This window comes from Erythrolamprus reginae, chromosome 10 (assembly GCF_031021105.1).
Source record: "Erythrolamprus reginae isolate rEryReg1 chromosome 10, rEryReg1.hap1, whole genome shotgun sequence".
Taxonomy (NCBI): Eukaryota; Metazoa; Chordata; class Lepidosauria; order Squamata; family Dipsadidae; genus Erythrolamprus; species Erythrolamprus reginae.
The window spans coordinates 14,844,662-14,860,238 of record NC_091959.1 but is presented as its reverse complement, the minus strand read 5'-3'; the positions used below and the strand labels follow the sequence as shown (position 1 = coordinate 14,860,238).

General features: G+C 44.2%; 1 protein-coding gene across 4 annotated transcripts in view; it reads left to right on the top strand.

Moving 5' to 3' along the window:
- Window positions 1-2,043: 2,043 nt before the first annotated feature.
- MAN2A2 (mannosidase alpha class 2A member 2) overlaps window positions 2,044-15,577 on the top strand; it is a 40,726-nt gene continuing 27,192 nt past the window's right edge. For all 4 annotated transcript variants that reach the window (XR_011560044.1, XM_070763535.1, XM_070763534.1 and 1 more), the window contains exons 1-3: window positions 2,044-2,238; window positions 2,320-2,577; window positions 2,679-2,823. Coding sequence is in view for 3 of the 4 variants with exons in the window: in XM_070763535.1 (XP_070619636.1) it covers window positions 2,107-2,238; window positions 2,320-2,577; window positions 2,679-2,823 (535 nt within the window). In the remaining variant the exon portion in view is untranslated. The remainder of the gene's footprint in view (window positions 2,239-2,319; window positions 2,578-2,678; window positions 2,824-15,577) is intronic.

The following is a 15,577-nucleotide window of genomic DNA, read 5'->3' as shown; positions in this document are numbered from 1 at the left end:
TGTTGCTTTTGATCTTTCCCCCAACTAACTTCAGATTGTGTCCCCTTGTTCTTGTGTTCACTTTCCTATTAAAAACACATCCCTCCTGGATCTTATTTAACCCTTTAACATATTTAAATGTTTTGATCATGTCCCCCCTTTTCCTTCTGTCCTCCAGACTATACAGATTGAGTTCATAAGTCTTTCCTGATACGTTTTATGCTTAAGACCTTCCACCATTCTTGTAGCCCGTCTTTGGACCCGTTCAATTTTGTCCATATCTTTTTGTAGGTGAGGTCTCCATAACTGAACACAGTATTCCAAATGTGGTCTCACCAGCATTCTATATAGCGGGATCATAATCTCCCTCTTCCTGCTTGTTATACCTCTAGCTATGCAGCCAAAATGTATCCTTCAAAATGCATGCTTAATTAAAAGTAAGCCCCAACCTCCACCTCAAATAAGAGACAGGCAACTGCAGAAGGAGGAATTTACGAAGTCAGAGGCTTCGTATTTTATAAACACTGCAATGGGGGGGGGGGGAAGGTAGGTTTAAATGTTTCATTTGAAACTAAACCCTGAAACCTCACAATACAGTGGTACCTCTACTTAAGAACTTAATTCGTTCCGTGACCAGGTTCTTAAGTAGAAATGTTCTTAAGTAGAAGCAATTTTTCCCATAGGAATCAATGTAAAAGCAAATAATGTGTGCAAACCCATTAGGAAAGAAATAAAAGCTTGGAATTTGGGTGGGAGGAGGAGGAAGAAGAGGAGGAGGACAGCCGCTGCTGAAGGAAGAAGGTGAGGTGAGAGGAATAAAAAAAATCCAAAACTTTAAGGCTTAAAAAAAGAGAGAGAAACTGAGGCAGCGCCCAGAGAAAGAAAAACACTCCTTTCGCTCTGGGCTGCCCAGAGCGAAGGGAGCATTTCTTTTCTCTGGGCGCTGGCAGAGGTTTTTTCCCTCTCTAGGCACCCAGAGAAAGGAAAATGCTTTGTTCGCTCTAGACTGCCAAAGCCTCCTTAAGTACCACCGAAATGCTCCTCTGGCAGCCCAGAAAAGCCCAAGATGGCTGAGATTAAAGGGGGAATGACAGGAAACTGGCTGGGCCTTCGTGCCTGCTCTCAAATTTCCTGGGAAATGTTTCCGGCCTTGGGTTCTTAAGTAGAAAATGGTTCTCAAGTAGAGACAAAAAAATCTTGAACAACCAGTCCGTATCTAGAAAAGTTCTTAAGTAGAGGTACCACTATAGTTAGAGAAGCCCCCCCCCTAATACCAGAGGAAGAGAGAGCTCCTCCAAAACGTGACACATTGTTCACTATTTACATCTGTTCAGATCCACGTGAACATAAACAACCAGGGATTGAAAGGCGGCCAGGCCCATGGAAACACGCCCATCAAGCCCTCAGGATTTCTAGGAAAACAGCCGCACCGTTTGTCTTTATCACTCCAAGCGAAAGGCGCTCAAACAACCAAGAATCCACACCGGGATTCCCTTTAATTAAACCGCCCTGGCCAGCAACACCAGGCCGCCCCAGAGGGACCATCAAATCCCGCAGGAGGAGCGGAGGCCGCGTCTGCCCGCCCTTCGCTCGGGCCCGTCCGGCGGGGAGAGGTGGGGGAGGGGCTGCTCCTTATCGGGCCAATTTTAGGGCTTCCACAAGTTCCAACAACCCACCCAGGCCGCCCCTCACTTCCTCCCCCCCCGGGCGGCGCTTCGGACCAGAGAGCCGCCTCCGCCGAGTCTCCCTGAGGAGCCCGCGGGGCCTTTCGGCAGGTCGCGGCAGAGACTCCGCTGTGGCTGCTTCGGGCCTTTGGCGGGAGCGGAGCCCTCAGCTGGGTCTCGCGGAGCCCTTGCGAGCCCCGGGGCCAGGCCGGGCAGCTGCCCGCGGGGATCCAGGCCCACCTTGCGAGGGGCCTCGGGGGAACCAGGCGCCTGTCCATTGCCGGGCCCGGAGGCGCCTCAAGCCAGCGGAGGGGGCGCAGCGCGGGCACCGGCGGGCCATCCTCTCCGGCCGGGCCGGCAGGGGCCGCTGTGAGCGCGGCGTCGGCGCGTCTCCCGAGGCGGCGCGGGCAGGCGCGGCGGCGTGAGCCGGGCGGGCGGCGCTGGGTCGGGGCGGCGAGGCCCGATGAAGCTGAAGAAGCAGGTGACGGTGTGCGGGGCGGCCGTCTTCTGCGTGGCCGTCTTCTCGCTCTACCTGATGCTGGACCACGTGCAGCGCGACCCGGCCCGGCTCCTTCCCGGGGGGCACCTGCCCAGGGTGAGTGGGGGCGGACGGGGGTCGGTGGGGTGTCGGCCGGGGGTCCCCGAGGCTGACCTGTCGCCTCCCTCCCCAACGCAGAGCCAGATCTCGGCCCTGCAGAGCCGCATCGAGCAGCTGGAGCAGCTCCTGGAGGAGAACCACGAGATCATCGGCCGCATCAAGGACTCGGTGCTGGAGCTGACGGTCGGCCACGAGGGGCGGAGCGCACCGCTGCCCCTCCGGCTACCTAACGGCTCCTGGGCGCTGCCCGCCGACGCCCGGCCCGGCTTCTTCTCCGTGGCGCCCGGGGACTGCCGGCTCGGCCCGCGGCCCGCCCGCCCCGAGCCCGACCTGCAGGTGAGCGCCCTGGGGGGGTGGAGGGCAGAGAGAAAGACCCAGGGAGGGGTGGCTGTGAGGGGCGCCCGGTGCACCTGCCGTCTCTCCCCCTCCGTGCGCAGATGCTGACGGTGTCGGCGCTGCTGCCCTACGACAACCAGGACGGCGGGGCGTGGAAGCAGGGCTTCGAGATCACCTACGAGCCCCACGAGTGGGATGCGCAGCCGCTGCAGGTCTTCGTGGTGCCCCACTCCCACAACGACCCAGGTGAGCCGGCGGGGCGGAAGGCGGGGCGGCCTTCTCAGGAGAGGTGGGAGGACTTGAGAGCTGGCCGGAGAGGAAGAAGGCAGAACTGGGTGGAGAAGGAGAAAGGCCCCAGCAGAATGAGATGCCATTGCTCAGGTGCAGGCCTTCTTTTCCAGAGTCAGCAGTTACAGAGGCAGAAAAGAACTAATGGGTGAACCAAAGAAACTAAAGGCATGATAAAAAAAACTAAATGTGCCTTGGGAATGACAATATAATAGAGAAGGAAATGTACCCAAAAGTGCTATACTGTACACCACCCCTATGAATCAGAATAGAACCTGAGTCTTCTAGGGCAATGTTTCCCAACCTTGGCAACTTGAAGATATTTGGACTTTAACTCCCAGAATTCCCCGGCCAGCGAATGCTGGCTGGGGAATTCTGGGAGTTGAAGTCCAGATATCTTCAAGTTGCCAAGGTTGGCAAACACTATTGTAGGCCAACCTCCTGTTGAAGGATCCTTTCCGACAAGGGACTGTCTCTTAAAAACTTCCAGTGATGAAACACCCACAACTTCTGTTCCACTGGTCAATTGTTCTCACTGTTAGGAAAGTTTCTCCTTCATTCCAGGTTGCTTGTCCCCCTTCATTAGTTTCCACCCTTGCTTCTTGTCCTGCCTAACGGGGCTTTGAAAATTAAGTTGGCCTCTCCCCTATTTGTGGCAGCCCCTCAGACATGGGAGCACTGCTCTCACGTTTTTGCCTGGTGCGTCATGGCCCTGCAAGGATTCCAAAAATAGCTCACATATCCCAGAGGAGATTGGCGCATTCTCAACTTACGGTCACAGTTGGAACTGGAACTTCTTTCGCTAAGCAATGCGGGTGTTGACGTGCACCCAGTTTTATGAACTTTTTTGCAGTTGTCAAAGTCACTAAGATCACTGAGTGAATCACATGATCATTAAACAAATCCAGGCTCCTTCTTTAAGTTAGTTTATTGGAAGCCCCCTGGGAAGGTTATAATTGGCAACCAGAAGACCCCAGGATGCTGCAGCTGATGTGAAGGTGTGCTGGTTGCCAAGTCCCAAGTTCTGCTCATGCGATTCTGGGGGTGCACAAGGGTTGTAAGTGTGAGACCAGTCACATTTTTCAGTGCTAACTTTGCATGGTTCTTAAACAAAGGGTCATATGTTGAGGACTACTTTTATTTATTTATTTTAAAAATTATTAAGTTTTCCCATTAAACAAAACATATAACATACAATCAGGAAACCATAGTCAAAAACAACAACAATTACAACAATCAAAGTAAAACAAAACAAAAACAGGAAAAATAAAATAAAATAAAACCAAATGCATATTATCTTTTACTTATTTCATGTTTTGTGGGTAGGAAGAAGGAAATTAAAAAAGCAAAAGACCGAAGTCTAAATTTCATTTTGTCATTCGACCAATAATGAGTTATCAGTGTTCCGTCATTGTTCTTGGTTAATTAAAAATGTATACGTTTATTATTTATTTACCGCCTTATGTTGAGGTTATCTTTGGTATTGGTAAGTTAAAAATTATGATTTCTATACATAAAGTACATCACATTTGTCAGTGCTAACTTTGCATGGTTCTTAAACAAAGGGTCATAAGTTGAGGACTAGTTTTATACTATTCTCACCATATTCACCACAAATATATAGAAACATAGAAACATAGAAGACTGACGGCAGAAAAAGGCCTCATGGTCCATCTAGTCTGCCCTTATACTATTTCCTGTGTTTTATCTTAGGATGGATATGTTTATATGTTTATCCCAGGCATGTTTAAATTCAGTTACTGTGGATTTACTGTGGATATATTTGTACAGAAATTAAATTCAAGCTTATTCATTTTATCGTACGCTTCCTTTAAATTAGCTGACATGCAGTCAAGATTGTTTCTCACTTTTCCCTTGAAGAAACATTGAAAGAGCAGAAATTTGACTGGTATACCTCCTCCCATCCAGCCTTAAGGTGCATTCCAAATCCTGAATGTTGCTTCTTCTCCCTCCTCCTTTTGAATATATTTTTAAAGTTCCCAAATACAAGGATAAAAAAATTAAACTAAGAATATAGAAAGTTTTTAAAAAGTACAGAGAACATTTATTTAAGACAATTCTCTTCTCCCTCCAGACAATTTCAGTCCCCTATCACCTCCTCTGACATTGCACTAAAAATACTTGTTCCCAGATGTCATTTCCAGTCAAGAGAGAAACATCTCTCATCATAAGATCCCATTACTCTTTTTCAGCACAAATGCTTCCGGGTTTGTTTGCTTCCTTTCTGTCCACATAAGGGAGCTACCCGCACATTCTTCCAGTTCACAGACACAATCTCAGCTTTCGCACTCATTAAACAGGTCACTCCATAAACAAATTCATATAACTTTATTGTGATTGTTAATCATTAGAAAGGAAGAAGAAAATAGTTTTCAAAGATCCAGAACATCCAAAAATAAATGAGGAGTGATACATAGAAACATTTGCTAAAAATAATAATAATAATAATAATAATAATAATAATAATAATAATTTATTGGATTTGTATGCCACCCCTCTCCGCAGACTCGGGACGGCTAACAACAATAATAAACACAACATGTACAATACAATAATAAAAAACAACTAAAAACCCCTATTATAAAACCAAACATACACACAAACTTACCATGCATAACTTGTAATGGCCTAGGGGGAAGAGCTATCTCAACTCCCCCATGCCTGGCGGCATAAATGAGTCTTGAGTAGTTTACGAAAGACAGGGAGGGTGGGGGCAGTTCTAATCTCCGGGGGGAGTTGGTTCCAGAGGACCGGGGCCGCCACAGAGAAGGCTCTTCCCATGGGGCCCGCCAAACGACATGTTTAGTCGACGGGACCCAGAGAAGGCCCACTCTGTGGGACCTTATCGGTCCCTTTATTGTTATTATTTTACTAACCTAAAATTTAGAAATACTGTATTAAACCCTTGCCAAATCTAAGGAAGGTGGAGCTGACATTAAAAAAATGACCAGTAGGCAAAGCTCAAAAAAGTTCAGTTGCTCTTATTTATTCTTTGCTTAATATTGTGTGCCACCACAAGGAACCTGGCAACCTTATAAATTATTTCAGGATTAATATCAGAAAGTAAAAATTGCTTGTACTGCTGGTCATTATATAAGTCAGGAGCGTGGCAGTGAGATCTAGGATGCTGTGTAAAACTGGCAGTACAAAAGATTCTGTTTGGTAGTTTCTAGATGTTCTGAGTACCAGGGGCATCTTTCTTTTCTTTGAAAAAGTTTTTTTAATTTTTCTCCACATTGAAAAACATACATAACAACAAAAAAACAACATCAACATAACAACCTTCAATGCCAATCCATTATGTTTATATTATCTTTATATTATGAAGATTAATGAAACAACCTGAATTACATTTCAATTTTGAATTTAAATTATTCACTCTGTCCAAGTATTTGTTTCAGATGGCTAATTTTGATTATTTAATCTATCTATCTATCTATCTATCTATCTATCTATCTATCTATCTATCTATCTATCTATCTATCGATTGGATTTGCATGCCGCCCCTCTCCGGAGACTCGGGGCAGCTAACAACAACAATAAAGCAGTGTACAATAGTAGTCTGATGTTAGAAACAATTAAAAAACCCATTAATATAAAAAACCAAACATACATACATACATACCATACATAAAATTGTAAAGGCCTAGGGGGAAGAGGGTCTCAATTCCCCCATGCCTGACGGCAGAGGTGGGTTTTAAGCAGCTTACGAAAAGCAAGGAGGGTGGGGGCAATTCTAATCTTTGGGGGGAGTTGGTTCCAGAGGGCCGGGGCCGCCACAGAGAAGGCTCTTTCCCTGGGTCCCGCCAAGCGACATTGTTTAGTTGCCGGGACCCGGAGAAGACCCACTCTGTGGGACCTAACTGGTTGCTGGGATTCGTGCAGCAGAGGGCGGTCTCTGAGATAATCTGGTCCGGTGCCATGAAGGGCTTTATAGGTCATAACCAACACTTTGAATTGTGATCGGAAACTGATCGGCAACCAGTGTAGACTGCAGAGTGTTGGTGTAACATGGGCATATTTGGGAAAGCATATATGTAAGTGACAGACTGGAAAAACGTCTCTCAGTTTTTTCTTCTTATAATCACAATCCTAAATGTTTATTTCTATTTCCATTCTATTATAATTTAACATATGGTATATGTTATTTATCCAATGCTGCCTCCTGGTCTATTTTTGTCATCTGGGTTACATCAGTCATACTTCTCATTTCCTTTTATCTCATTTATATTAAATTAATATTAAAAACTTTACTCTTTTTCGAACCATACATAAAATTTCACCCAAACTTTGTACAACTCCGAGGTCTCCTTTAATTTTCATTGTCACTCTATTCATTTTATTTCTTTCTTTCTTTATTATTTAGATTTGTATGCCGCCCCTCTCCGCAGACTCGGGGCGGCTCACAGCAAGACAGAACAATTCATAACAAATCCAAATATAATTTAAAAGATTTAAAAAGAACCCCATTTTACTAACAGACACACACACAAACATACCATGCAGAAATTGTACATGCCCGGGGGAGGTGTTTCAGTTCCCCCATGCCTGATGGCAAAGGTGGGTTTTAAGGAGTTTACGGAAGGCAGGGAGAGTAGGGGCAGTTCTAATCTCTGGGGGAAGTTGGTTCCAGAGAGTCGGGGCCGCCACAGAGAAGGCTCTTCCCCTGGGGCCCGCCAACCGACATTGTTTAGTTGACGGGACCCGGAGAAGGCCCACTCTGTGGGACCTAATCGGTCGCTGGGATTCGTGCGGCAGAAGGCGGTCTCGGAGATATTCTGGTCCAGTGCCATGAAGGGCTTTAAAGGTCATAACCAACACTTTGAATTGTGACCGGAAACTGATCGGCAACCAATGCAGACTGCGGAGTGATGGTGAAACATGGGCATACCTAGGTAAGTCCATGACCGCTCTCGCAGCTGCATTCTGCACGATCTGAAGTTTGCGAACACTTTTCAAAGGTAGCCCCATGTAGAGAGCATTACAGTAGTCGAACCTCGAGGTGATGAGGGCATGAGTGACTGTGAGCAATGAGTCCCGGTCCAGATAGGGCCGCAACTGGTGCACCAGGCGAACCTGGGCAAACGCCCCCCTCACCACAGCTGAAAGATGGTTCTCTAATGTGAGCTGTGGATCGAGGAGGACGCCCAAGTTGCGGACCCTCTCCGAGGGGGTCAATGATTCCACCCCCAGGGTAATGGACGGACAGATGGAATTGTCCTTGGGAGGCAAGACCCACAGCCACTCCGTCTTATCCGGGTTGAGTTTGAGTCTGTTGACACCCATCCAGGCCCCAACAGCCTCCAGACACCGGCACATCACCTCCACTGCTTCGTTGACTGGACATAGTCCACACAGTCCATTATCTTCTTAAGTACTTCTCTCTCAGTTGGTATCTATTCAAATTCCAGCTTTGAGCTTATGCTATTCTAGCGGCTGTTACAATGTGTTCAAATAATTACCTTTCTTTTATTAAATTTCTCTGGCAATATGCCCAATAAAAATATATCCGGTTTAAGTTCAATACTTTGTTTCAAAATCTTCTCAATCCGTGTTTGAATCTCTCTCCAATATTTTTTGGCTTTCTTGCATGTCCACCACATAGGATAAAAAGAGCCAGGTGTCTGATTACATTTGCAAAATTTCACTGATTTATTCTTACACATTTTTGCTATTCTCTCTGGAGACAGATGCTATCTATAAAACATCTTATACATATTTTCTTTAAATGCTGTTACCATTGTCATTTTATAATTCCTTTCCCATAATTGCTGCCACTTATTTAGTTCTATTGTGGCGCAGCAGGTAGAGTGCTGTACTGCAGGCCACTGAAGCTGACTGTAGATCTGTAGGTCAGCGGTTCAAATCTCATCACCGGCTCAAGGTAGACTCAGCCTTCCATCCTTCCGAGGTGGGTAAAATGAGGATCCAGATTGTGGGGGCAATAGGCTGGCTCTGTTAAAAAGTGCTTCTTACAAGAAGTCAAGTACAAATTAAAATTATGACCCCAGTTAAAACCCACAATTCAGCAATCCAATCAAAACGTACATATTTGAATGCCTCCTTCCAACATATACAAATGTTCCCATAGTTTTATTGTAATATTTCTTCCAGCCAGCAGATGGCGCTCTCTACTTCCAATATCCCAAATCTGCTTTTACTTTTCAGGAAAATATTTTTTAAATATATTTTAAGTCCTTTGCCCTTTACAAAATATTCTATTCAGCTTTATTTTTCCTAGTTACAGTACTTAAATTTCCACCAAATCCATTGTAAAAAAGGTTTTAGAGTTTGGTTTTAATTCCAGTTCCCTTAGTATAATTACTTTATGGTTTCTGTACTTGTTAGATTGCCGCCTTCTCCATTTTAAACTCCTTTTGTTCCCCTGTAAATCTTAAATTTCTTCTTCTCCCTCATTGTATTGGCAAAACACTCACCAGCTTCTGTTTATCTTCCTCTCTCTCCAGCACTTAAGCTTCAATCTTGCTTCCCAGGTGACTTTTAATCTCCACAGTCAATCAAGCTGTTTGTGGCTGCCACAGTTAGGACGACACAGTCATTTTCCTTCGCTGCTGGTAGAGAAGCTATTGTCAGCTCTCTGGGAGGTTTGCCCCCCCCCCCCATTTCCCCCAGTTTAGTTAATGCATTAGTTAATGCCAGGTCCACAAGTTACTAGGATTTCGGAGTTCCCCTGCGGAGCACGAGGAAACCCATCCTGCTGCAACTCCAAATCTATTACAGTGTTCCCTCGATTTTCGCGGGTTCGAACTTTGCGAATAGCCTATACCACGGTTTTTCAAAGAATATTAATTAAAAAATACTTTGCGTTTTTTTCCCTATACCACGGTTTTTCCCACCCGATGATGTCATATGTCATCGCCAAACTAATAATTTTTGCAAATAAATAACAAAAAAAATAATTATTGTTAATAAATAATTATGTTTATAAATATCAGGATCACTAAGTGTCTTATTCAATGGTGAGTACTAGTAATAATGGTGAGTAAATGGTTGTTAAGGGAATGGGAAATGGTAATTTAGGGGTTTAAAGTGTTAAGGGAAGGCTTGTGATACTGTCTATAGCCAAAAATGGTGTATTTACTTCCGCATCTCTACTTTGCGGAAATTCGACTTTCACGGGCGGTCTCGGAACGCATCCCCCGCGGAAATCGAGGGAACACTGTATTGTCTCTTCCAGTGCTCTGTTTGCTGCTGACATTCTGGCCTCTGCTATATCTTGTTTTTTTCTCTATTTATTTATTTTATTTATTTTTATTTATTTATTTTGTCCAATACACAATACATATTGAAGAGAATAGACATGAAGTATTATATATAAAGAGAAGATATAAAAATAGAGGAGAAGATATATGAAAGGAAGAAAATATATATGATATATGAGATAAGGAGAGACAATTGGACAGGGGACGAAAGGCACACTAGTGCACTTATGTACGCCCCTTACTGACCTCTTAAGAACCTGGAGAGGTCAATCGTGGATAGTCTAAGGGAGAAATGTTGGGGGTTAGGGGTTGACACTACTGAGTCCGGTAATGAGTTCCATGCTTCGACAACTCGATTGCTAAAGTCATATTTTTTACAGTCAAGCTTGGAGCGATTAATATTAAGTTTGAATTTGTTGCGTGCTCTTGTGTTGTTGCGGTTGAAGCTGAAGTAGTCATTGACAGGCAGGACGTTGCAGCATATGATTTTGTGGGCAATACTTAGATCGTGTTTTAGGCGTCGTAGTTCTAAGCTTTCTAGACCTAGGATTGATAGTCTGCTTTTGTTTCGAGTGGAGGAGTGAAGGGCTCTTCTGGTGAAGTATCTTTGGACATTTTCTAGGGTGTTGATGTGTGATTTGTTCTGTTTTAGATTCTAATGCTTTTATTTAGAAACATAGAAGATTGACGGCAGAAAAAGACCTCCTGGTCCATCTAGTCTGCCCTTGTACTATTTCCTGCATTTTATCTTAGGATGGATCTATGTTTATCCCAGGCATGTTTATATTCAGTGACTGTGGATTTACCAACCACGTCTGCTGGAAGTTTGTTCCAAGCATCTACTACTCTTTCAGTCAAATATTTTCTCACGTTGCTTCTGATCTTTCCCCCAGCTAACCTCAGATTGTGCCCCCTTGTTCTTGTGTTCACTTTCCTATTAAAAACACTTCCCTCCTTAACCTTATTTAACCCTTTCACATATTTAAATGTTTCGATCATGTCTCCCCTTTCCCTTCTGTCCTCCAGACTATACAGATTGAGTTCATTAAGTCTTTCCTGGTAAGTTTTATGCTTAAGACCTTCCACTATTTTTGTAGCCTGTCTTTGGACCCTTTCAATTTTGTCAATATCTTTTTGTAGGTGAGGTCTCCAGAACTGAACACAGTATTCCCAATGTGGTCTCACCAGTGCTCTATAAAGCGGGATCACAATCTCCCTCTTCCTGCTTGTTATACCTCTAGCTATGCAGCCAAGCCTTCTACTTGCTTTCCTTACCACCTGACCCGCACGGTTCACCCATTTAGAGACTGTCAGAAATCACTATCCCTAAATCCTTCCCTTCTGAAGTTTTTGCTAGAAACAATGGATGGAAACTAGTCAAGGAGAGAAGCAAACTGAAATTAAGGAGAAACTTCCTAACAGTGAGAAGAATTAACCAGTGGAACAGCCTGCCTTCAGAAGTTGCGGGTGCTTCATCACTTGAAGTTACGAAAAGAATAGACAACTACCAGTTTGAAATGGTGTAGGGTCTTCTGCTTGAGGAGGGGATTGGACTAGAAGACCTCCAGGGTCCCTTCTGATTTCTAATATCCTTGAAACAGATTGTTGCAGTATAGCATAAATGTTAGAAATAGGATTTATAAATCTGGACCCCACTTGTGGCTGCTGTCAAAGTCCCTAGTGAAGAAAATGTCTTCAAAAGGGGCTAAGTGCAACCCAGCCGTGTGGGGTCACCCACGAACGTGAATCCTAGAAAGAAGAACCTGGACACATTCTCTCTCTGGGTGAAGTGACATGGTGTAGAGCAGGGGTCCCCAAACTTTTTACACAGGGGGCCAGTTCACTGTCCCTCGGACTGTTGGAGGGCCGGACTATTAAAAAAACCTATGAACAAATCCCTATGCACACTACACATACCTTATTTAAAGTAAAAAACAAAATGGGAACAAATACAATATTTAAAATAAAGAAGTAATAAGTAATTAAGTAATTGATAATTAAGTAATTAAGTAATTTATACTTCTTTATTAACAAGTAAACTTAAACTTAAATCAACAAACTCCACTTCTTTCTTCCCTCTTCCTTTTCTCTCATTTGTTTCATTTTCCCCTCCTTCGTTCCTTCCCTCCATCATTTTCTCATTTTTCTCTTTCTCTCTCTCTCTCTCTCTTTCCATCTCTCCCTCTTCCTTACTCTCTCCCTCTCTATATCTCTTTCTTTCTCTTTCTCTCTCTCTCTCTTCTCTCTTTCTCTCACTCACTCTCTTTCTAACTCTCCCTCTTTGTATCTCTTACACTTTCTCTCTCTCCCCCTCTCTCTATTTCTCCCTTTCTGTCTCTCCTCTTCATTTCTCTCTCCCTCTCTATTTCTCCCTCTTATTATATCGATCGGTAAAATCTCGTGTGCTGCCGCAGGCCGGTTAAAAGACCTCAGCGGGCCGCATCCGGCCCACGGGCCGTAGTTTGGGGACCGCTGGTAGAGCCATGTACCCCTTTTTATTTGGGAACATAAGGAAATGGGGTATAATTACATATACATGTCAAAATGATACATCCAACAACACAACTTCAAATGTATCTTTTGAGTTCTTCCTTTCCCATAGATATCAAGAAACAATTTCCTAGAAACTTCCTAAGAGCAGATGTTTTTTCACACCTAATTTCTCTGAAGTCTTCTTCCTTATCTTGCTAATCTTCCTTAATCACCCTGTGCTGTTGTATGCCTTAGGCAATGTAAATTCCCCCCTTTGATCCTAAAACGTCCTGTTTCGGAGTGGTGAAAACTTTGTTTATTGTGAGATGGTTTTTTTGAGCCCCTTTTGTTTCCCTGTAGTGATTGCCAGGAATGCAGATTAGGCAGATTAGTGCCCTTCCTTGTCCTGGGTTATTAGAATCAGGGTAAGCAGAGTATTCTTTATGCTAGAGGTCCAGATTTATAAATCCTATTTCTAACATTTATGCTATACTGCAACAACAGATGGGACGAGATACCTGTTGGTTACATTCTTAGTTAGCTGTGCTTGCATTGAATTGAAGTTACTTGAAATTTCATAGCTTTTTTATAATACAGATCAACGGTGTTCTACAACCCTTAATAGATACTAATGCAATTGTTCCTTCCTGAATCTTACGAGATTGCAAAGCTGCAGTGAAAATTTCTCCACCATTAGAAGGGCTTGAGAGGAAGAGAGGAAGTAATGATGGAAACAGGAGGTGAGGAGGAGAGGAAGAAGAGGGGAGGAAGAGGAGATGAAAGGGGAGGGAGGGGAGTGCAAGAGGAAGATTGAGGAATAGGAGAAAAATTGGTGCAAAATAAGATACTGGTTTGTGATTGATTTAAAATGTATGTACAGTGGTCCCTCGATTTTCGTGGGTTCAAACTTCGCGAAACAGCTATACCACAGTTTTTCAAAAATATTAATTAAAAAAAACCTTGCGGTTCCCCCCCCTATACCACGGTTTTTCCCGCCCGATGATGTCATACGTCATCGCCAAACTTTCATCCGCCTTTAATAAATATTTTTTTAATAAACTTTAATAAATAAACATGGTGAGTAATAATCTAAATGGTTTCTAAGGGAATGGGAAATTGTAATTTAGGGGTTTAAAGTGTTAAGGGAAGGCTTGTGATACTGTTCATAGCCAAAAATAGTGTATTTACTTCCGCATCTCTACTTCGCGGAAATTCGACTTTCGCGGGCGGTCTCGGAACGCATCCCCCGCGGAAATCGAGGGAACAATGTATATCTATATTACTGATATATTTCAAGGTATGTGTGTAAAAAGTTCTCCACTGACCCCTTCCTGCTTTTCCATAGCAATAAGCGGTAGGCTGGCTGGCTGGCATGAGCCTACTGATAGAGAAAACACGTTAATTTTATCAGAAGGAATAGTGTAACATTTAAGAATTTTCTGATGAGACTAAATACAGGGCGGCATACAACATCAAGAATGCAATAACATATATAAAGAAATCTAAATTACAGTGGTACTTCTACTTAAGAACTTAATTCGTTCCGTGACCAGGTTCTTAAGTAGAAAAGTTTGTAAGAAGCAGCAATTTTTCCCTTAGGAATCAATGTAAAAGCAAATAATGTGTGCAAACCCATTAGGAAAGAAATAAAAGCTCGGAATTTGGGTGGGAGGAGGAGGAGGAAGAAGAGGAGGAGGAGAGTCGCTGTCCAGAGCAAAGGGAGTGTTTCTTTTTTCTGGGCACTGGCAGAGATTTATTCCCTCTCCAAGTGCCCAGAGAAAGGAAAATGCTTTGTTCGCTCTGGACTGCCAAGCACCACCAAAAGGCTCCTCTGGCAGCCCAGAAAAGCCCGAGATGACCGGGATTAAAGAGGGAACGGCAGGAAACTGGCCAGGCCTTCATGCCTCTCTCATATTTCCTGGGAAATTTTTCCGGACTCGGGTTCTTAAGTAGAAAATGGTTCTTAAGAGGAGGCAAAAAAAATCTTGAACACCTGGTTCTTATCTAGAAAAGTTCTTAGGTGGAGGCGTTCTTAAGTAGAGGTACCACTATACTTTAAAAAGAATTTGGAAAAGAGTTGATGAAGCTCCCATCTTCAAAAAAGGAAGGGGGAAACAAACAGATCCAGGAAACGATATATCAGTCAGCCTTACACCGCCACTGAGATGCCGCATGGTCCCTCTCATGGGGTCCCCACAATTGCTCCCACCCACCCACCCTGCTGGGCTTGGTCACTTGTGAAAATCTGTCTCCTCTCAACCTCTGTTTTGGGTTTTTTGGGGCTGGGTTTTTTGCCTACTTGCAGTCTCGGTGCAAAAAGCATTTGCCAGGCAACAAGACTTTGTGGCTGCGGAATCACGTTGCTTCAGTCTTCCCATCAGCTTGCAAATGCTTTTTGTGCCGTTCCAATCTTGGCAAGAAGATTAGAAGCTTGAAGTAATGTGAGTTGGCTGCCCCAAAGTCTGGTTGGCTCGCAAGCGGCACAAAAATCACCTGCAAGCCAACGAGAGTTTGGTGCAGCAAAATTGTGTTGCTGCAAGCCGCCCATTGCCTTGTCTCGGTGGGAAGTGCGCTTGTTAGCTGACGGGAGGCTTGAAGCAACACGATTTTACTGCCCAAATTCTCGCCAGCACTCTTCCGTGAGATCCGATAACAGGCCTTGGTTCCAAGAGAAGAGAGGCCTAAATTATTGTAGTCAGTAATGGGCAGCCAAAATGTTTACTGCCACCATGTGGGTATGGCTTATTTTGTGGGTGTGGCTTGATGGTCATGTGACTGGGTAGGACAGGACCCGGAGAAGACCCACTCTGTGGGACCTAACTGGTCGCTGGGATTCGTGCAGCAGAAGGCGGTCCCTGAGATAATCTGGTCCGGTGCCATGAAGGGCTTTATAGGTCATAACCAACACTTTGAATTGTGATCGGAAACTGATCGGCAACCAATGCAGACTGCGGAGTGTTGGTGTAACATGGGCATATTTGGGGAAGCCCATGATT